The following is a 22,622-nucleotide window of genomic DNA, read 5'->3' as shown; positions in this document are numbered from 1 at the left end:
AAAGGACTGGCAGGGACTTGCAGGCAAAGCTTAGAAGGGCACATTTCCCCGCCCCCCACTGCCCTGGCAGAGCAGACAGCTCTGGCATGGTCCTTCAGCAAAGACCATGCTGTCCATGAGGGATGCTGTCATTGCTGACACGGTGAGATTGGAGAAGTGTTGGTGCGACCTCTTTAGAGATGGCTGTTCTTGGTGGCTTCCTGATTGTCCAAGTACCTCTTGGCAAAGAGGTGTTCTCTGAACTGCTGCAGCTTGAGGCACAGGGCTGTGGGCAGGAGGCTTTTGCTCTGCTAACGCTTCCCTGGGCGTCAGGGTCTCGCTGTGCTGGGTGTATCCAGGCAGCCTGGATAGAGCTGCTTCCCAAAATTACAGCTCTGATGAGGTGAGAGGTGCCTGTCTGCTGAAAGGTGCCTGTCTTCTCAGAGGTCGTGCTCATGGCAAGCTGATGGCATCTGGGTACGTTGCTCCTACAGGCAGCAGCAGTGCCAAAGGCTCTGGGTACACCCAGGTTGATGCTGCATGGTGTGCTGCAGTGTTTCAGAGGTACATGCATGGGAGATGTGCACTGAGGACATCCTGATGAGCCACCTGGTCCAAGCTGAGGCAGCTCAGGAGATGGAAGGGCAGCCTGCAGCCAGCCCCTTTAGGCACCCTATCCTAAAACCTGCAACAGGGTCCCTAGGGATGGTGAGAAGTGCCACAGTGTGGCACAAAAATCCCAGTTCCTCCCGTGGGTATGACCCGGGTGGGCACAGAGCCACAGGTTTCTGCCCCAGAAGGTGGTTGCTTTATGCTTCCCATTGCAAAAGTCATTAAAGGCTGGAAACTCTTTGGGCCTCTGGGGGAAATGGTCTAGCAATGGCCCAGGGGTGCTGTAGGAGTGGGAGGAGAAGACCACATCTGGCCAAATGTGCAAGCCCGGCAGCAACTTCAGTGCTTCATGGTGCAGAGCCCAACCTTTCCCATAGACCCCAACAAAGGATCCTGGGCACTGACCCACAGTGGGGGCCTGAGATCTTGCAGCAGGTGAGGGAAGGGCAGATGCAGTGGTGGGACTTAGGGACACCTTGGACAGGTGCATGGCAAGGCAGATACTCCAGGCAAGTCCATCCCTTGGATGTCCTCTTCTCTTCTTGCTCTGGCCTGCTTCCCAGCTGTGCAGCATCGCCTTGCAAACTGCCCCGTGGCTGCCCAGCCTCCAGTAGGAGCTGGTAGGAGGTAGGAGCTGCCAAGTCTTGGAGGACTCGGTCGCCCCACCAAAAAGCAGTTCCTGGTGCCAGTTGGAGGTGACCTCAGGAACTGTGGTGCTTCCCAGCCCCCTGCCCCTCCTCTCACCTCCCCCAGCTCCCTCTCCTTCACCCCAAGCACGCGAGGACTCCTTCTAATGAAACGCTTTCTCCCGGCTGTCTTAAAGCCTGGTGGTGACTCCCTGATTTTGAGGGACTTGAAGACATCGTCCAAGGAGAACTGTGTGCAGTCAGAGACCGAATCCCTCCTGGAAAAGGAGCGGAGGCCGAGCCTGGAGGCCGACCCCACCCTACAACACTCGTCCCCGAAACAAGAGCCTCCCATGCTGGGCCCACCAGGGTCGTACTCTGCGTGGGGTTTCTTTCGGTCTCGCCCCGGGGGCAGCTTCCACAGCCTCCGCAGGGTCTCCTCCTTGGACAACTTTGAGGCTGCGAGGTCTGAGTTCCAGAGAAAATTCAGGGAAAGGAGGGCAAACTCAGGTAGGGGAAAAACCCCGGAGCTGTCGGTCCTACTGCGGGAGCCACGGCCCCGGGCACTGGCCCTGGCACGGCTTGGGGGGGAGGTCTCTACCCTGCACGGCTTTTCCCTCTGCAAAGTGGAGAGCAGCTGGGGACTTCTCCCCAAAACCTGCTGGTCTCCATCTGACTCCTTGCGTCCTGCTCTTTGGGTAGAGCCATTGGTGGTGGTGTGCTTGAGGCTTGAGATCGCGTGAGGGTGTGTTTGGCTGCCCCACACAAGAGGCATCTCGATGCCAACCCACCTCTCTGGGAGGAAGGGAAGGAAGGGGTCTGCAGGCATGTACAATGTGAGCTGTGTCCACATGTTGGAGGTGGACAAGAAACCAGCCAGGCCTCTCTGTAGGGCTGGAGGAAACATACATCCACTGTGGTGCTCATGTCCAGACCTCTTGTTCTCATGAGGGAGAGGATGACAAATAAGATAGAGGTCAGGCAAGAAAAGCCTCAGCAACTGAGGATAGAGAAAGAGCAGTCTGTGGTGCCTGGATGGAGAAAATGGGGTGGAGGATGATGGTCCTCAAATAATCACAAGTTACAGATCCTCAGGAGGGGATATAATATAGAGGGAGGGAAGGGGGTTGAGTGAGCAGGAGAAGGGTGGCGCAGGATGGCTGGTGCTAACTGGACACCCTCACGACATCTTCAGACACCTGCTGCTCATGACACCTCTTGGGTCACTGTCAGAGTGCAAGAGATAGGAGCTGTAAATATAACCCTGTCCTGCCTGAAGGAGATAGAGGGGTTGGGACACACTGGTTACAGTGCTTGGGGATGTTCCTGAGCCCCTCGGGGTGCGTACATGCTCCATCCATGACTACACACTGCCACAAGCAGGATCATGAGCAGGCCACCCCTGGAGCTTCTTCCCTGCTCCTGCACTGGAGTGGCCCAGAGAGACAGGTCCCCAGGGAAAAGTGGGATCCAGTCCCACTACAGCTCCTCTTAAAGAGAAAACTCTGATCTCCCTGCATGGAGCCTGGGCTGGAGGACACATCCAAGTGGGGACATCACCCAGCACCTGGCTCAGTTCGGTGGCCAAAAACCAAGGAAGCAATTCGGAAGCTGTGTTGGTCAGGTTGAAGCATGCAAGGGTGGAGACTTACCTCCTCCTTCATCTTCTTTCATGCCAGTTTTGCCATCCTTCCCTGGTGGGTCTCATTGGGGCTGGTACCCAACCCATCACGAGCTTCAGAGGTAGCAAAGGATATTGGGTGCCTCTATTTGGGGAGCTGGTCTGAGCCTTCTGAAGGAGGTTTAATGATGAAAAGACAGATAATGTGACTGAAAAGAAAGCCCTCCCTCAGGAATCTCAGGTTGAGGATCCCATGTCGGATGCCACCCTGAAGAAGCCAAGCCTTTATGGCCAGGCAGACACTGGTACCTTCTGGTGGCACCTCCCCAGCTCCTGGATGTGCTGCACTGAGATCAGGGCTCTGTGGATTGTCTCCGGCTCATACCAACCTCCTCAATGCTCCCTCTCCATCCTCTTTCAGAGGCTTCCCATGTCAAACCCAACCCCCCGAATTCCACCTCGGACTCAGACCTCATGAAGTACAGGACCATCAGCCAGATCCCCCAGTTCACACTCAACTTTGTGGAGTTCAACCTGGAGAAGCACCGCTCGGGCTCCACCACGGAGATCGAGATCATTGCTCCGCACAAGGTGATGGAGCGCACGCAGAACGTCACCGAGAAGGTCACACAGGTAAGTGGGCACTGAGGTGCCACCAAGGCAGTGGTGGGGTGGTGCTGCTGCTGCTGGAGCAGCCATTCCTGGAGGGCTTGGAGGACAGGAGGAGAGAGGACTGTGGGATCTTGGAGTTTCCATCCTAGCAAATGGCACTGCCCCTGTGTTTGATTTTTGTCTCTTCCTCTGAGTCACTCAAATGCTCTTTTTTTGTCCCCCCTACAACACTGTTTCTGGCAATCTGTGGCCAAGGGAACACCAACATGAACTGCTCATGGTGTGAAGGTGGCCTTGAAGGGGACACCTGTGTGTGTATGTTATGTTTGTGTGCATGTGGCTTTGTTCATGGAGGAGACTCTGGTCACGGGTTCCTACCCGCCCCCAGACTGGGGATGGTGCCAGGAGCAAGCGTGGCCATGCCAGCATCCCCTGGGAGACAGCAGGTGGCACTGCACTGTAACCAACATGTGTGGCACTGCCCTGTCACTGCAGGGGACACATAGCAGCAAGTTGTCACTGTGGGGAACACCCAGAGCATGTACTGGGGGACACGGGAACAAAAGTTTGTGGGAAAGGTGCTGCTGTATCCCAGAGTCTCGGGCCAGGAGCTCACACCAGTGGGGAAGCTGAGGCACAGGAGAGCCATGACACTCAAAACACATCTAGGGACACTGCTGCCAGCAGCAGCCAAGGGCCAGTACAGTGAAGCTGAAGCCATCTGACCCCAAAAGAGCCTCTGGGGTGGACAAGCCTCTGGGGTGGACACTGCTCCACCAGAGCAGGATGCTCTGTGGGATTTTGTTCCTGTCCTGGTGCCAGCAAACCTCTCACCTTGCAGCCTCTGTGCCCACAGCACAGGACACCTTTTAGGCTTGTTGTCCCTCTGGCTTGTCCTCTTCATCCCAAAATCTGCCTAGCCCCTCTGCTTTGTGGGTGACAGCAGTGACCAGGGATCAACTCAGTGGGACAGCGAGCAGCCTCCATGCCCATGACAGGGGACACCCACATGCTGGGGACCACTGATGCTGGCTGCTCAAAGCAGGGGCATTAGCTGGCTGTGGGGTGACAGGGTCAGAGCTGAAGGGTGGTGGCTGCAGCACCCCACAGTGCAGCACCCACAAAGGTCAATCTTCTCTTCTTCAATGTCCAGATGGGATGGGACGGGACAGGATGGGACGGGACAGGATGGGATGAGGCAGGATAGGATGAACCACTCTCCCTATAGCCTTGGGGGACTCTGGCATTCTGCCTGTCTTCACCCTGATGTCCCCCACACCTCCCCCCAAGCCACAGCTTCCCGCTCCTGGCCAATAAATAATTCAGGGGTGAGGCAGAGACGGCGGCGAGACACCGCTGACGGCGTCTCCACGTCTAAAAATAGCAGCTGGGGGGGGAGAGGCAGACATGGGCTGCTCAGGGTGGTCCAGCCCCATGGCAAGCAGGCAGGGGGAGCAGTCACCAGTGTAATGAATGTGTCAGGCTCAGCTTGTCAGGGCTACAGCTCTGGGGCATGGCTGGAGGCATGTGGGGACACCGTGGGGTAGGTTCCACGGGGCTTGCAGGTGGCACTTCTCCTGGTCCTCTTGAACTGCCCCACCAGCAGTGGGTGATGGTGGGGCTGGGCAGGAGGGTGCTGGGTGTGGGATGGGTGGATGAGTTGAGTCAGGGAGGGGCACTGGGTCAATGCCTGCCTGCAGCCAGCACCACGGGCCTGATCCCACCCAGCCCCTTGTGCTTGAGGGTCTCCTGGTGACTCTGGCCCCTCCTCAGCTCAGTGTCCCACTCCCTGTCCCCATCCCCAGCATGGGGCAAGGGAGGAAGAAGGCACATGGCCACTGGACCCCACAGGCCACAAGTAACAGCCTGGGTTAGCCAGGGTCATGGGAGCCTCCCCCTCTGTCACCCACAGCCTGCATGCACCCTGCTCCCTCCTCCATCCCTCCTCCTCCCTCCCACAGCTGCTTTGTTCCCTTGCTCACCACCCGGCACCCAGCACCCCACTGCCAGCACCCAGCACCCCCCACCGTGAGCCTGAGGCTGCAGCTGAAGCCGGTAAGTGCAGGGGGAAGGGGAAGAGGGAAGGGGCGTCCAGTGGCATTACCATGAGGGGCAGCCTGGCACTGCCACCCAGAGACACTCAGAGCCATCCAGGCCACACAAGGGTGTCCCCCACAGCCCTCCCCATCCCCAAGGGGCAGAGAGGGACAAAGCTGCAGCTGCACCATGGCTTCATGGTGTGTTGGATGCTCTTTTGAGGGTTGGTTCTTTTCCCTTTTCTGCCTCAAATCTTTAGGTTGTGTTTCTTCACTAATTCCTGCCTGGCAAACAAGGGGGCTTGACCTGCTCTTGCTTCTGCAACAGGAGCCAGGTGCCAGGAGCAGGAACAAGGGGCAGGGCAGATGGGGAGCAGCATTTGGGGGTCTAGATTCAGGACTAGTCCCACAGAGCTGCCTCTGGCCAGGCAGGATAGGGGGGGTTCAGCTGCTGAGGTTGGGAATGTTGCTGCTTTTCCCGGACACCAGCTGTAGGAGCCCGACCTGAGTCTGCTGGGAGCGCCTTAGCTTTGGCACCAAGCTTTTCACCAGCATCACCTCGTTCCCTTCCCCACCATCCTCACGGGAGCAGGTCCCCGAGCCCAGCCAGTGCCTCACTCCCCTCCACAACGATTGCGTTTGGGTCACTTTTTCCAATCCCTCCCCTCTCCGTGCGCCAGCGACGTCGCTGCTTGCCGCTGCCCCATTGGTGCTCTCGTCCCTACGGGGGCCCGGCCATCGATTGGCTTTGATTAATCCACGCCGGGCTCCCGAATGCCCTTCGCAGCCACATGTCTCCCACCCGCCTGGCCGAATGCCTGCGTGCCTGCGTGGGTGATGCCGCGGCCCCGGTGCTGCGCCCTCCGTGCCGCTCGCTGCCCGGCCGTGCAGGGTTGGGGGCCCCCATGGTGGACACCCGGACTTCGAGGCTCAGCTGCCGCCTGGGGCGCCGGGCAAGCTGCAGGCAGGTAGGAGCAGGGAACCCTCCCGACGTGTGGGACCCACCAGTGGCGCAGGGCTGTGGGACGTGGGATGGCTGCTCCTGGTGGGATGGGGTTGTGGGGTTGGATCTTCTCTGAGTCACGGCACCAGGAAGCCCCTGAACCCTTGAATAAGGTGGGTGTCAGTGCAGGAAGAATGAGGCCCTTCTTCCAGAAGTGTCGTGGTGGTGCCCATCACTGTGGCCTCGGGGCACACAGAACCTCCTGTCTCTTCTCCTTCACAGCCCAGCAAAAAGGACCCTTTTAGGTGGGGGCTCAGTGCCAGGAGAGAGCACTGAGGTGCCCCTTGCCCTCCTGCACAGATGGCACTGGTGGCCAGCACTGCAGGGACATAAAGGGGACAACAGAGCAGCAGGGGCAGGCAGGGAAGATCCAGCTGTCCCCAGCTCTGAACAAGTCACCATTTCTCAGCACCCAAAGTGGGACAGCCCCAGCCCTCCTGGTCCCCAGTGCCTTTCGCTTCATCCCCAGGTGGCTTCTGGGCCCATCGGGAGATGGTGTTGGTCCTGGAGGGAGGAGCTGGAACATGTGAGGGACTCACTGGTGCCAGAGGAGCATGTCCCCATGAGGGCAGACAGACCTGGGGACACATGACAATATGAGAGGCTGCCTGTGCACGTGAGATGGTGTTTGCATGTTGGTGGCCACAGGTCACCCCTCCCTGAGGATGCTCAGATGGGAGATGGGCATTGCCCAAGGCTAGGCTTTGCTGCCTGTGGCCCAAGCTGCCCCCTCTGCTTGGAGGACAACTGTGCTAGAGGGACATCAAGGGGAAGGCTAAGAAAGGCACCATGATGGCTTGTGGGATGCCCAATGTGCCATTTCCTTTGGGGCCAGGCCATGTCACACACATGGGAGTACATCTCCAATATGTTTGCTCCCATAGCCCTGAGCCAGGGACACCCAGCAGCTCCCAGGCTGGTGGCACAGAACTGAGGGCAGGAGGCACAAGGCACTTTGCTGGCACAGGGTCTGAAGCAGGTAAACAGCTGCCCCAAGGAGCTTTGGCCATCAGAGACAAACAAAGGGCCAGGCAGACCTTGGTGCCAGGCCATAGTGGGCAACTTACTTTGTGGCCTCACACATATGAAGGTGAAAAGGGTGTAGCAAACCCATTGCACAGTCCTCACTGCCCTACCAGCACGTGGGAGCCCCTTGCCTGTCTGCAGGCATTATCCAACCTCACTCCTGATCTGCCATCCTTCTCACACCCATCCCCTGGCAGGTGCTGTCCCTGGGTGCTGATGTCCTCCCCGAGTACAAGCTGCAGGCGCCACGCATCCACCGATGGACCATCCTGCACTACAGCCCCTTCAAGGCCGTGTGGGACTGGCTCATCCTGCTGCTGGTCATCTACACAGCCGTCTTCACCCCCTACTCGGCAGCCTTCCTGCTCAACGAGGAGCAGGTGGAGGAGAAGCACTGGGACTGCAGCTACTCCTGTGACCCACTCAACATCATTGACCTTATCGTGGACATCATGTTCATCGTGGACATTGTCATCAACTTCCGTACCACCTACGTCAACATCAACGACGAGGTGGTGAGCCACCCCGGCAAGATTGCCATCCACTACTTCAAGGGATGGTTCCTCATCGACATGGTTGCAGCCATCCCCTTTGACCTGCTCATCTTCCGCTCCGGCTCCGATGAGGTAAAGCCTGGGCCTGGAAGTCTGTCAGGACAGGAGGGGACTCATGGGTGGATAGCGGGGGGATGTATGGGAGAGAAAGAGAGGGATAAGTGGTGGATGGCTGGGTCTGCAAGGAGAGGGGTGGTCAGTCAAAGGGATGGACAAGGATGTCCTTACAGGTTTTCGTGAAGCAGCTGGCACCTGGGATTTTACTAAGTAGGGTCAAACAGTGACACAGACCCTGCTGGAAGTGTCTAACTGGACCTGCTCCCCTTGCTGGGGCTGACCCAGCAGAGCAGGCTAGCAGCTAGGTTTAGGGACTGGCCCCACATGCAAAGAAAGCCAAATCTGGGGTCACATTGCCAGCCAGACTCAAAATAGTTGGCAATGAGATGCCTCATGTGGTTACTGAGTACCTGGAAGCCCTGAGAGCCTGTGGGATGGGGTGAAAGGCAGCTACAGTTGGCAAAGTGAGGACCCATGAGGAAACATGGGGTTGGCCTTGGGGTCTTTCACTTGCTCACTTGTAATCCCAGAGCCTCTTGCCTTTATGGTCAGCAGAGGGAAACTGTCTTTTATGTAGCATGATTCATCTAGCCTGCTTCAGATGTCACCTCCAGGGCAAGGTGATTCATGCTCTAGAAATGCATTTTCATCCTTCAAAGGGAGCGTGGCTGGGCTGCAGGCATGTCTCTGACCAGATTTATGCCCTGCTTACCTCTGAGGCTTCTCACCTCTCTCTGTCCTGCAGACCACCACCCTCATCGGCCTCCTGAAGACCGCTCGGCTGCTGCGCCTGGTGCGCGTGGCCCGCAAGCTGGACCGCTACTCCGAGTACGGCGCAGCTGTGCTCTTCCTGCTCATGTGCACCTTCGCCCTCATCGCCCACTGGCTGGCCTGCATCTGGTACGCCATCGGCAACGTGGAGCGGCCCTACATGGAGCACAAGATCGGCTGGCTGGACAACCTGGGCGACCAGATCGGCAAGCGCTACAACGACAGCGACCTCTCCTCCGGCCCCTCCATCAAGGACAAATACGTCACTGCCCTCTACTTCACCTTCAGCAGCCTCACCAGCGTGGGCTTTGGAAATGTCTCACCCAACACCAACTCCGAGAAGATCTTCTCCATCTGCGTCATGCTCATTGGCTGTGAGTGCCTGCCTGTGTTCCTCGTGTCCCCCTCCCTGCTTTGGAGGCTGAAGGGGCTGCTCTGTGGAGAAGCAGGGAGAGGCACACCAGGCTGTGGCATGTGGGGTTTTAGGAGACCATCTCCCTCTGCCTGTGCCTCTTCTGAACAGACAAATAGCTGGATAGAAAAATGAGTTTCAGAAACCCACTGGTTTCAGGTCCATGGGAAATACAGGCTGTAGAAAGCTGCTGGCTGCAGGTCTGAGGTAGGTGGACGTGCCCTGCTGACTCCTGCCCTCTCGTTGCAGCTCTGATGTATGCCAGCATCTTTGGCAACGTCTCCGCCATCATCCAGCGCCTGTACTCGGGCACTGCTCGCTACCACACGCAGATGCTGCGGGTCAAGGAGTTCATCCGCTTCCACCAGATCCCCAACCCCCTGCGCCAGCGCCTGGAGGAGTATTTCCAGCATGCCTGGTCCTACACCAACGGCATCGACATGAATGCGGTGAGTGCGGGGCAGGGACCCCCCATGGCCTCGTGGCGCTTTGTCCTGAACAACTCAGAACCTGGCTTTGGGTTCACCCAAAGGTTTCCATCCTTTTGAGCAGCATGGAGAAGAGGCAAGAGAATCACAGAATGTGCTGGGCTGGAAAGGACCCTTGAAGGTCACCTTGTCCAACCCCCCTGCAGTCAGCAGGGACATCTCCAACTAGATCAGGTTGCTCAGGGCCCCATCAAATTTGAGCTTGAATGTCTCCAGGGATGGGCCCTCAACCACATCCTTGGGCAACCTGTTCCAATATTTCACCACTCTCATAGTAAAGAACTTCCTCCTGATGTCCAGCCTAAATCTCCCCTGCTCCAGTTTCAAGCCAGTGCCCTTCATCCTATCACCACAAGTCCTTCTGAACAGTCCCTCCCCAGCCTTCCTGTAGGTCCCCTGCAGATACTGAATGTCAGAAGACTTGGGAGGCTGGTCACAGAGTCTGTCTGCCCCTTCACCTCCTGCATCTCCCTGTCTCCTTTTCCCTCTCTGCCTGCCCATCCCTCCACATCTACCCAGAGGTTTTTCAGGGCCACGAGGGCATTTCTTGTCCAGAGAGCAGGTTCAGTGCCAGCACCACTGGTGAGGAGCTCAGAACCCTCGCTGGCGCCGAGCACTTTCAGGCCGGTGTCTGCGGTGTCCCAGAGCCGCGGAGCCGGTATCGATCCAGCTCCTCTCCACAGCGCCGGTTGCTAAGCAAAGTGCATCCTGCTCTCAGCAGCAGGGAAAGGAGGGCATTTAAATAAACCTCGATCCATTTTAATTAGAGCCCAGAGAGGAGGCTGTTTGTTAGCAAAGGGGGATCAATGGCGGAGCCGCGCTGGACAGGCGCCGTGTCTCCAAGCTCGGTGGGGAGACTTGTGCTGATGGTGCCAGGGCACTGAGGAGGGGGCTCAGATGGGGAATTCTGGGCTGGCAATGGCATGGCAGGACTTGGCTCATGGCCACAGGGTTCACTGCTGGCTTGGGTGGCTGCAAGAAGAATGAGAAAGAGAGGGAGTCAGGAAGATGGGGCCAGACTCTGCTCAGTGGCCCCCGGGGACAGGACAGGAGGTGGTGGACATGAACATAGGAAGTTCCATTTAAACATGAGGAGGAACTTGCTTACTTTGTGGGTGGCAGAGCACTGGAGCAGGCTGCCCAGATAGGTGGTGGAATCTCCATCTCTGGAGTCATTTGAAGCCCAGCTGGATGTGTTCCTGCATGACCTGCTTCAGGTGATCCTACTCTGGCAGGATATGGACTTGATCTTCAGAGGATCCTTCCAACCCCTGCCATCCTGTGATTCAGTGAATGAGGAAGGACAGGGCAAGCAGAGAGATGGGACCTGTTAGTCTGCTCACTCCCAGCTCATGATGCCTTTTTTCCTAAGATGTGATCTTCTCCATCCCTGGGCACTACCAGGACATGGATTTGCATGAATCCAACCTCTCTGTCTTCAGCTGCTGCTGCCTCTTTAAACAACTGGGCAGCATTTGGGACTTTGCAGCTGGGAGAGCTCTCCCTTGGGCTGGACACTGGTGGCAGTGACAAGAAGCAAGGCCATGGCACACAACCAAGCACAGGTTCTCTTGGATTAGTGCAAACCCAGGTCACAAATTCCCTGCCATGAGCTGAGCTCACAGCCTGGATGTGCCACGGCTCTCAGCAGTTCCTGCTGGCTGCTGCTGAGACACAACCCGATCCAATCAATCATCTCACAGCCTGATCAATGTATCCACCCCTGATTTCCCAGTAGGGAAACTAAGGCACTGCTGCCAGCCTGGGAGATCAGGAGTGAGCCAGGAATGTGTTGTACTCGCCAACCCCAGCCTGGTTGTCCCAGATTTGGCCACCATCAGGATGTGAGAAGAGAGCAAAGAGACCCCAAGGCCATAAAACCCTCAAACCCAGGCAGATCTTACCCTGGCATCACAAGCCATTGGTGGCAGCTACCTTCTCTGTGTTGCAAGTTCTATCTTGATTTCACCTCCAGATTTAGCATTAGAATCACAGAACCATAGAAGTTGGAAGACACCTTGAGATCATCAAGTCCAACCACTCACCCAGAGCTCACAATTGCACCACTGCTGCTAAGCCACTGCCACCAAACCATGTCCCTCAGCACCACATCCAGGTGGCTTTTCAGTACTTCCAGTTCAAATCCATGTCCAGCCATGCTCTTCCTGCTCGTGTGCTCATGTGAGGTGTTTGCTCTGGGTGTATCTAGCTGTTGCTGCACACAGCTGGCCCCTGCTGCTTCTTGCCATTCAAGCAGGTGCTGTTTAATTAGGGCAGCACCTCATTACCAGCTTGTGCTCTCCTTCAGCCAAGATTAGTGGGTGGAAAGATGAAAAGGGAGATGTGCCACCAGTGAGTATGAATAGATTGATCTGCTTGTTATTATTTATTGCTTGGAAGTGCTCTCATCACTGGCCACATGTGGCACAAGCCAGGGACAGGCAGGAGTCCACCAGGGGAAGATGGATGCCTCATCCCTGGAAGTGTTTACAGGAACACAGGCTCACAGGATGTTAGGGGTTGGAAGGGACCTGTGAAGATCATCCAGTCCAAACCCCCTGCCAGAGCAGGACCATAGAATCTAGCACAGGTCACACAGGAACACATCCAGATGGGGCTTGAAAGTCTCCAGAGAAGGAGACTCCACAACCTCTCTGGACAGCCTGTTCCAGCGCTCTGTGACACTCACAGTGAAGAAGTTCCTCTTCAGGGTGAGGTGGAACCTCCTGCACTGGAGTTTATATCCATTACCCCTTGTGTTTAAGACCAGACTGGATGAGGCCTTGAGCAACCTGGTCTAGTGGGAGGTGCCTCTGCCCATGGCAGGGGGGGTGCAACTGCATGATCTTTAAGGTCCCTTCCAACTCAAGCCAACGAGGATGGTGAGAGGCCTCGAGCACAAGCCCTACAAGGAGAGGCTGAGGGAGCTGGGATTGTTTAGCCTGGAGAAGAGGAGGCTCAGAGGAGACCTTTTTGCTGTCTGCAACTCCCTGAAGGTTGATTGTAGCCAGGTGGGGGTTGGTCTCTTCTCCCAGGCAACCAGCACCAGAACAAGAGGACACAGTCTCAAGCTGTGCCAGGGGAGGTTTAGGCTGGAGATGAGGAGAAAGTTCTTCCCAGAGAGAGTTGTTAGCTGTTGGAATGTGCTGCCCAGGGAGGTGGTGGAGTCCCCATCCCTGGAGGTGTTCAAGAGGGGACTGGACATGGCACTTGGTGCCATGGTTTAGTCATGAGGTCTGTGGTGACAGCTTGGACTTGGTGATCTTTGAGGTCTCTTCCAACCTTGGTGATTCCGTGATTCTCTGATGAACAGAAGATGTCCCCAGCTCTGGCTCTCTGGGTTCAAGGACTCCTCCTTTGGTGCCACCAGGTGATGCTGTGTGTCACACAGCCTCCCAGGGCTACCGTGGCAGCCTGGTGGCATCTCGCTCTCTGCTCTTCTCAGGTGCTGAAGGGTTTCCCTGACTGCCTGCAGGCAGACATCTGCCTCCACCTCAACCGCACGCTGCTGCAGAACTGCAAGGCCTTCCGAGGGGCCAGCAAAGGCTGCCTGCGAGCCCTGGCCATGAAGTTCAAGACCACCCACGCGCCACCCGGAGACACCCTGGTGCACTATGGGGATGTCCTCACCACACTCTACTTCATCTCCCGGGGCTCCATCGAGATCCTCCGGGAAGACATTGTGGTGGCCATCTTAGGTGGGAAAGTCCTTCCTTCTGGGAGGGAAGGGGTGGTGGAGCCATGGGGGATGGAGGGGGGATGAGTGAAGGGCGATGAGCAAAGGGTTGTCAGGTGAGGGGAGAAGGCCTTCTCTACATCCTGGAGAAGGGAAAGCTGTTCCTCAGCACCTGGCTGGTCACCACAGCAGTGGACAGGGAATGGAGGATCCCAGGCAGATGTCAGGAGTGAGTAGAGCAGAGCATGGCTCAGCAGTACCCAGCCATCACTGATGACTCACTGGCATGGCTTGGTCTCTCCAGTTCTGCAATCCCCAGAGTCCACAATCAGGGTCAGGGTTGCTGAGCATCCCCTTGTCCATGAGCCTCACAATGGAGGTGTGCTGGTGCAGTGCCTCTGGAACTGGGGTGGGTGTCCACACCCTGCTAATGAGCTGTTTGTTGGCACAGGGAAGAACGACATCTTTGGGGAGCCCATCAGCCTCTATGCCCGCCCAGGGAAGTCCAATGCTGATGTGAGGGCCCTGACCTATTGTGACTTGCACAAGATCCAGCGGGAGGACCTGCTGGAGGTCTTGGACATGTACCCAGCCTTCTCTGACAACTTCTGGAGCAACTTAGAGATCACCTTCAACCTGCGAGATGTGAGTGCCAGGGCTGTCCTAGGGAGGGATGTGGTCAGTGCCTTGAATTTGGCAAGTGGGAGGGCTGAAGCAAGGATGTCAACAGATGCTCCTCACTCTGTTTGGTGGTGGATTGGCCAGCAGCCATGTTTCTCAAGGCACACTCCATGGGGCTGTGATTTCCCCCACAGCCCAGCAGGCACAAGCATACTGCACATTCCTCAGCTCCACCAGCCATGTTGGTAGTACTCTGCTCTGTAGCAGCTGTAAATCACCTCCAGGACTACTGCAGCCTGGGCAAGTGGGTTTGCAATCCATGGAAGGCTTGGAGCATTTTTGTCATTGCTATTTGACACTTAAACTTTATGACTGGACTTTGTCCTTTCCTGATCTTTCTTTCAGAGACCCTTGCCTAGTAAAACAGAAAAGGAAGTCACATTTCTTCTATGTCCTGTCCCACCACATGATGTCCTGCCCCACCTCAGGGTCCTCATGGCCCTGACACCCTCAACTCAAACTGAGAGCACTGAGGCAAACCTCTAGGATAACCTTGACCTGTGCCACCTGTCCAGGAGTCACTGAGTAGGACAGGGCAGTGAGGGAGAGCCAGAGGTAGTTGGAGACCTGCCCTAGAAGGATGCTGAATGGGCTGTATCCCACATGGCCATGGCACCCATGTATAAGATGTGGCTCTTATGAGTGAGACATAGCACCCATGAATGGGCATTAGCTGGCCATGGCATCCATGGGTGGGTATTGGTACCCATGGACAGGACATGGCATCCATGGATGAGCATTGGCATCCAGGGATTGAGAGGAAAATGACTGAAATTGTGCAGGGGAGGTTTAGATTGGACATTAGGAAAAAAATATTTCCTGAAAGAGTGTCCAGGCATTGGCAGAGGCTGCCCAGGGAGGTGGTGGAGTCACCATCCCTGGAGGTGTTCATGAAACCTGTGGGCATGGCCCTTGGGGACATGGTTTAGTGGCCATGGTGGTGCTGGGTTGATGGTTGGACTGGATGATCTTAGAGGTCTTTTTCAACCAAAACAACTCTCTGATTCCATGGATACAGAATTAACCAGGCTGGAAAATACCTCTGAGATCATCAAGTCCAACCTCTCACCCAACACCATCTGATCAACTAAACCATGGCACCAAGGGCCTCATCCAGGCTCTTCCTAAACACCTCCAGTGACAGCGACTCCACCACCTCCCTGGGCAGCACATTCCAATGGCCAATCTTTCTTTCTGTGAAGAATTTCTTCCTAACATCCAGCCTGAACCTCCCCTGGCTGGCACACAAACCCCTGGCCCTGGTGACCATTCCCTCTCGCCCCTCAGGCAGACAGCGTTCCGCGCTCACCGCTCAGCGAGGAGTATGACTGCACCTACCGCCGCTCGCACCGCCGCAAGCACTCCCTCTGCCAGCCCAACAAGCCAGGTGAGGCCCCCAGCGCCAGCAGAGCCTGGCCTGCAGGGCTGGTGAGCAGCAGCATCCTTTAATTACTGCCCTGGCAAGTCCCCAAAGCTGCTGTTGCCTCCACCCCTGCAGACCAGCCTGTATCTCCCTTCCTCGGGGACACCCGTGCTGCCTTCCCTCCCTCTCCTTAGGATGTCCCAGCCCTACAGGCACCCTAAAGGGGATGTTGGCTGATTTTCCATGTGTGATGCTCCCCAGATTAACCTCTTGTGCTGCCCCACAGACCCAGACACGGGCATCTCTGATGCAGAGCAGTATCACACCTACTCAGAGCTCACCAACCCGCAGGAGCCGCTGAGTAAGGACCAGTGGGATGACCTGGGCAGCAGCACCACTCCCTGCTCCCAGACCAGCGATGATGAAGCCAAGACTGGCAGCCCAGTGAAAGCAGAGCCCTTCCCCACGTCCAGAAAGGATGACTTGGCTCTGCCCACGTTCAGCCTCGTCACCACCAGCACTGGCGACAGGGAGGCTGGCAAGCAGGCAGCGCAGAGCAGCCAGTCCTATGCAGGTATCCACAGCTGCAGCCAAAGCTGCCAGGGGGGCAGTGAGGGATGCTTGGGCTTGGTGGCCTTGTCTTGGTGCAGAGCCAAGCAACTCAACAAAGACTTGAGGGTAGACACACTTGTGACCAAGGGGTTTTGCTGCCTTTTGACCCCAGTAGTGTCTCTTCTGTCCCTGTCACACTCTGCAGTTTCTCCTAGCACCCAGGGATGCCTTTGGGGCTGCCCCAAGGGCCTAATGCTGTGTGCCTTCTATAGGCATGTTGGGTGCCAGTGTGAGGGACTGTCCATGGCTGCCTTGTGTGCCAGGGTGATGGATCCCCAATAAGCACCTCAGGTGCCAGGGTGGTGGACTCTCTCTGAGCATCATGTGTGTCAAGTTGATGGCTCTCCATGAACATGTTGGCTGGTGGACTCACCTCCATGACAGTGGGGCTGGAGGATGCAAGACAGAAGTGCTGAGATATCTGTTCTCCTTCCAGCCACCCCCCTGGACATCCCCAACATGTTCACCTTCTGGGAGGACAGAAGGCCAAACCACGACCCAGAGTCTCTGCAACACATCTCCTTGGTACAGAGCTCCAGGGACGTTCCCCTGCACAGCGACCACAGGCCAGGGCAGATTGAGTCCAGGCTGGAGCTCCTGCAGGCCCAGCTCAGCAGGTAGGCAGGTCCCTCGTGCACAGTGTTGGAGACCAGCCAGAGGGTCTCTGGGCTGTCACCTTCTACTTTCCAGGAGTAACTGCAGTGGACTCTGTGCAGCAGATGCCAGCTCCTGACCCCTTGGGTCTCCAAATTCCTTGGGGAGGTGGTGGCAGCACTTGGTAAAGGCAACATCTTCTCAAACTGCAAGTCCTGGCCCTGGTTCCAGCCCAGCACCTCATGTGCTGCTGTGTCACCACTTCTGGGAACTGCTGCTTTGCTATTGCCTTCAAACTCAGTGCAGTCACAGACATGAAACCACCCACAGCCTGAGCCCTTTGCAGGCTTCCTCTTCCTGCTGCAGGGGCTGCAATTGAGCCTCATGCACATTGTGGCCCTCTAAAGAAGAGGGGTAGGGGGAACACAATGATTTTTGAACCAGAACGAAGAGCCCACACTGAGTCCCTGTTACAGGAAGGGTCTGGAGGTGCTGGAAGGTGTCCAGAGAAGGGCCACGAGGATGAGCAGAGGGCTGGAGCTGCTCTGCTGTGAGGACAGACTGAGGGGGTTGGGGTTGCTCAGTCTGGAGAAGAGAAGGCTCCCAGGAGACCACCTTGTGGCCTTCCAGTATCTTAAGGGGGCCTACAAGAAAGCTGGGGAGGGACTTTTTTGGGTGTCAGGGAGTGATAGGACTGGGGTGGGTGGAAAAAAATAGAAATGGGTCAATTCAGATTGGATGTTAGGAAGAAGCTCTTTGCCATGAGGGTGGTGAGAGACTGGCACAGGTTGCCCAGGAAGGTGGTGCAAGCCTCGTCCCTGCAGGTGTTTAAGGCCAGGCTGCAGGTGGCTGTGAGCAACCTGCTGTAGTGTGAGGTGTCCCTGCCCATGGCAGGGGGAATGGAACTGGCTGATCCTTGAGGTCCCTTCCAACCCTGGCAATTCTATCATTCTATGATTCTATGATGTTGCATTATAGGTCAGATCCTGACATCTGCCAGTCTTAGAGCCCCAGGTGTTACTGGAAGTGTTTAACAACATCAACATTTGCATCTTTTCATAGGATCACAGGATGTTAGGTGTTGGAAGGGACCTTCAAAGATGATCAAGTCCAACCCCCCTGCCAGAGCAGGACCACAGAATCTAGCACAGTGCCCCACTGAGGACTTGCAGTGCCCCCAGTAAAGATTTCCCAGTGCCCCACTAAGGACTTGCACTGACACAGGTTCAGAAGGTTAAAATAATTGATAGGTTTCATTTATTAAAGCAACAGGTACAACAGATTTGGGATTGCTGATGATAAAGTCACTGACTGCAAGTGATGGAGCTCGAGTTAGTAAATCCCAGGTACCAACCAACACAGTCAGAGATGCAGATCTTTGCAACAGCTCCAGCAGATCATAGAAATGCAGCCAGAGTTCAGCTGTCTATTCAATAGGCAAATCTTACCAAGAAGGGTCCTTGTCTTGGGTGAAGGAAGAGCAGCACAGTCCATCCTCATCTCTGCTAAATCCATAGTCATGCCCCCCAGAGATGTTCCTTTCAGGGATTTTTCACCCTTATCTCCACAAGACTCCCTCCTTCAGCCATTTGGCTGGTCTTGCCCCTGTGCTGGGCACTGATGAGGCCACACCCTGAATACTGGGTTCAGTTTTGGGCCCCTCACTACAAGAAAGACTTTGAGAGGCTGGAGCAGGTCCAGAGAAGGGCAACAAACCCGGGGAAGGGTCTGGAAAGCAGGGCTAGTAAGGAGCAGCTGAGGGAGTTGGGGGTGTTGAGCATGGAGAAGAGAAGGCTGAGGGGAGACCTCATTGCTCTCTACAGCTGCCTGAAAGAAGGCTAGGGTGAGGTGGGGTTGGCCTCTTCTCCCTAGTATCAGGTGATAGAACAAGAGGAAATGGCCTGAAATTGTGCCAGGGAAGGTTTAGGTTGGAGATTAGGAAAAATTTCTTTCCTGCAAGAGTGGTCAGGGATTGGAACAGGCTGCCCAGGGAGGTGGTGGAGGCACCATCCCTGGAGGTGTTCAAGAATGTGTGGCCATGGCACCTGGGGACATGGATTAATGGCCATGGTGGTGGTGACAGTTGGACTTAATCTTAGAGCTCTTTTGCAATCCAGTCAATTCTATTTCCAGAGGTAACATAAATATCTCTTGCTTGCAAGCATCTCAACCTTGCTCCTGAAGCATGCTCAATTAACTTGTGCTCCTGTCCCACCAAGCTGGGCAGTTATCCCACAGGTTTAAGGGCCCCAGGCAGCACCCAGGCTCTGCCACCCATGGCTGCTGCCCATGCTAAGCTCATTTTCAGTGTCTCACCACCGTGCCATCCCCTGCAGCAGGAAGAGATCTCCTACCTACTCTGTAAGCACTGCCAGGACTGTTTCCTGCGAGGGGAACTGTGTCCACTCCGACCATAGTTTCATAGAATCATACCATCAATAAGGCTGGAAAAAGACCTCAAAGATCATCAAGTCCAACCTGTCACCCAACACCTCCTCACTACTAAACCATGGCACCAAGTGCCACATCCTCATCTCACTCAAGGACAAGGCAAAAGGAAGGTCCCTTCCTTGTTCTCCTATTCTGTTTCCTTCTATTCCTAAGTAAAAAATGGTTGGCATCAACCTGCCTTGCTCCCATCTGTCAGCACAGGCAGCTGGCCTGGAGAATTGATCCAGATTAAAACTAACCATTGCAATTTTTTCCCTGCTCCGGGGTAGTTTTAGCTTTATTCAGTTCCCTGCTTTAGATCCCAGTGTAGCTCCGCAAAAAAAAACTGGGCAGAGGATGATTAAGTGTGGCAGGAGAGAAAGGGCAGGATTGATCTCTCTGTGGCAGTGCTAGTTTGAAGCTCTGCTAAAAACCTCACCAAGCAGCGCTAGGCAAAGCATCATCACCCTCGGGCAGCGGAATTGGAACCTCCTCCCCAGTGTCTCCCCTCCCAGCTGCCGGGCTGGCTCCCAGGGGATGATGCGGGCTGCACGGCACTGACGCTGGGCTGCTCTGTCCCCAGGCTGGAGTCCAGGATGTCGTCAGACATTAATATAATCCTGCAGCTCCTGCAGCGCCAGCTGTCCCAAGTGCCGCCCGCGTACAGCCCCATCTCACCCTCCTCCCACAACCTGGCCATGTACGGCATCCTCCCGCGGAGCCTGGAGCCGCTCGCCCCCTGTGCACCCCCAGAGGACAAGGAGAGGACAGCCCCCGAGCAGGTAAGACCACTCCTCCTGGCTCCTGATCTTCCTTTTGCCCTGAGCAGACAGGTCCTGGAGAGCCAGCTGTTCCCTTCAGCCTCCTCACAAACAAAGCACCGGTGGGTCCGGGCAAAGCCCTGAGGTCTTGAAGTGGGAGTAGATCTACCTGGGGATACTTCTGCCCAGAGCCTCGCTGGTTTCAGGACACAGCCTGCCATCTCCAGCACTACCAGGTTGCCCCATCCATAGGCGAGGAGCTGAGTTCCTCTGCTCTGAGGCTTCCTCGGGCAAAAAAAGAGTAACATTTGGGGGCTTGGAGCCTGCAGGGGTGAGGAGAGAATGTGGCTACTTTGTTTTGCTTCTTATCTCCTTTGCCAACAGAGCCCAAGCTACACGGAGGTAGAAAAGTTCCACTTGCAATCCAGGGACTCCTTGTCAAGCAGGATGCACCTTGCTACGGCATCTGACGAAACCATGACGGTCTACTCCGAGCAGGAGCACCATTCCTCATCTCTCCCAAACCCAGAGCCTCCTCCCCACCAAAAGGCACCAAACAGCCAGGGACTCTTGCGGGGCTGTCGTTTCCCTTCCCTCCCTGAGCACTTGGAGGCATCTCCTGAGCATCAGGACATTCAGAGACACCTCTCCGACCCAGTGCTTCCTGGCAGTTAAGAGACGTGGAGGCTGTGAAGCAAGTCAGGAGGGACCTCAACTGCGAGCAAGCTCAGTTGATGTTGGTTTTGACTGCAAGAGTAAGACAGAGGACAATGCCATTGGCTCAGGGGTATAATTTGTAGCTGTCTTCTGCCACCATGAAAGGAAGCGTAGAGTGGCTGGCTTCCAAGGTCAACGTTTTCCAGCGGTTCCCATAGAGTAGATTTCATTTGCACATTATAGTGAACCCAGAGCAGTTCATTCTTCTGGCCACCAAGAAGCTGGCTAGGCCAAATGGTACCCACCACCTCTTCCTTGCCAAGGCTTCCTCTAGAGAACAGCGCACGCCAAGTGAACCACAGCAACCAGAGGAGAGCAAATCCAGGCCACTTTGCTGTCAGCTCTTCGGAGCAGGGACCATTGGGTGGTACTGGGCTGTGGGAGCCTGTGGGCATTACAGAAAGGGTAGTCACCAGAGGAGGAGGAGGAGATCTCCACAGTGCAGTGCTGCAGGGAGCTGCAGTTGGGAAGCCCAGGATAAGGACAGAGGACAGAAGCTATCCTTGTCCTGCTTGACTGCCACTGAGAAACTGAGGGCCAACAGCCCCCTGCCACTGCAGCATGCTTCAGCACGAGTTCTAGGGCACTGACTTCTCCAGCAAGGCCAGCTGCCACCTTGCAGAACCCAACACACACCCCACAACTCCCCAGATAAACCCCACTGGTCACCGGCCTGGGCATAAAGCACAAAACTCAAAAGCACAATCCTGGAAAGCTGAAAAGCCCCAGACCCCTCACCTCCAGCCTTTCCTTCCAGCTTCTCTCTTTTGATAAAGGTTTGATAGGTGCTTCCTCCTCCCCAGCAGGCTCCTGCAGCATTCCCCATAGGAGAAGCTCACGTAGCACTGCCGCCTTGCCCTTCGGTTAGATGCTGTGACAGTCCTAGGCCACCTGCTCAAGTAATCTATCCAGCTCCCTTTGAGAGTAGTAAAACTGTGAGCATCTCTTTCTCTGGAGTTTTAGTGTACACTTTGCTAATAAAGATGTTTTTGGCACCTAACATGGGTGACAGCCGTGTTTGTTGGGAGCATCGGTGAATTCATCCCCAGCAGTACAAAGCACAGGTGCTCATCTGCACAGACCCAAGAAAAGGCTGTGGTCAAACCTCAGGTACCTCAACAAGAGACCGAGGGGTTAATGGAGCCCCGTGCAGGTCTTACAGGTCAAGGATGGGGGCTTGGAAGGCTTTGCTGAGCAATTCTTTCCCTACAGGACGCAGTTCAGGCTCAGCAGGAATTTGCAAAAGCTTTCTACTGGACCAGCCTGCTGCTGTTCTGCTGCATATGAGAAATGACCTCACAAACACACCTCAGGCAAAGATTACACCACGAGACCTGGCAGCAGGTGGGACTTCAGATGAGCACAGCAATGCCTGAAGCCCTAAAGCCCATCCTACATCCCTTGCTGAAGCAAGGCTCCTGTCGAAATGCAACAGTTCCGTCAGGAGGGCTAGAGCCAGCATCACCCACTATGGATACCACAGAGCCGCGAGAGGCAAGAACAGATCTCCTCCGCTCAGTAGGGGGTTAAACCTGCCTCTCACCAGTCGATCTCCCTCTGTGGGGTGATGTCGGGGCTAAAACCAGCCGGCAGCCCTTGCCCAGGCCCCAGGCAGCTACAGTCCCACAAAGGGGTTATTTATAACGCGGGCCGGCCCTGGTTTTGTCTGCCAGCGTCCAGGACACCTCGTCCCCATCCTGTGCGCCCCACCCCGGGCAGGAGCAACCTGGGAAACCAGTGCCCACCCGCGCCCCTTCCCCGAGTACGGTGCCGGGCACTCGCCAATGCTGCCAAAAATAACCCTCCATAGTTAAGGTTCGGTTAATCGGCAGCTAGCCCGTGCCCCTTCACCACTCGGCGGAAGCGGGACCCGAACAAGCGACACCACCGGGGGCCCAAGGCGCGCCCCGGCTGCCTCCGGCTGACGTGACTGACACCACTTCCAGCCAATCCATTGTCAAGAAGGGCTCGAGATCCCACCTCTCTCCACT

The 22,622-nt window shown here is 55.9% G+C and overlaps 1 protein-coding gene across 3 annotated transcripts in view; it reads left to right on the top strand.

Annotated features, from left to right (window-relative positions):
* KCNH6 (potassium voltage-gated channel subfamily H member 6) overlaps positions 1-21,619 on the top strand; it is a 41,139-nt gene extending 19,520 nt beyond the window's left edge. Inside the window, exons 5-16 of one of the 3 annotated variants that reach the window (XM_054176846.1) lie at positions 1,415-1,727; positions 3,260-3,471; positions 7,713-8,141; positions 8,872-9,271; positions 9,559-9,758; positions 13,243-13,495; positions 13,925-14,118; positions 15,442-15,541; positions 15,804-16,091; positions 16,566-16,746; positions 19,737-19,935; positions 20,299-21,619. In XM_054176846.1, coding sequence (XP_054032821.1) covers positions 1,415-1,727; positions 3,260-3,471; positions 7,713-8,141; positions 8,872-9,271; positions 9,559-9,758; positions 13,243-13,495; positions 13,925-14,118; positions 15,442-15,541; positions 15,804-16,091; positions 16,566-16,746; positions 19,737-19,935; positions 20,299-20,589 — 3,060 coding nt within the window. In that variant the 3' untranslated portion in view covers positions 20,590-21,619. Of the gene's footprint in view, positions 1-1,414; positions 1,728-3,259; positions 3,472-6,245; positions 6,455-7,712; positions 8,142-8,871; positions 9,272-9,558; positions 9,759-13,242; positions 13,496-13,924; positions 14,119-15,441; positions 15,542-15,803; positions 16,092-16,565; positions 16,747-19,736; positions 19,936-20,298 lie in introns of those variants that run through there. The other 2 variants (XM_054176847.1, XM_054176848.1) reach the window with 2 other exon arrangements.
* The last annotated feature ends 1,003 nt before the right edge of the window (positions 21,620-22,622 follow it).

This window comes from Dryobates pubescens, chromosome 36, assembly GCF_014839835.1.
Source record: "Dryobates pubescens isolate bDryPub1 chromosome 36, bDryPub1.pri, whole genome shotgun sequence".
In the NCBI taxonomy this organism is placed as follows: Eukaryota; Metazoa; Chordata; class Aves; order Piciformes; family Picidae; genus Dryobates; species Dryobates pubescens.
The sequence above is the reverse complement of the archived record's forward strand: the minus strand, read 5'-3'. Positions and strand labels throughout refer to the sequence as shown.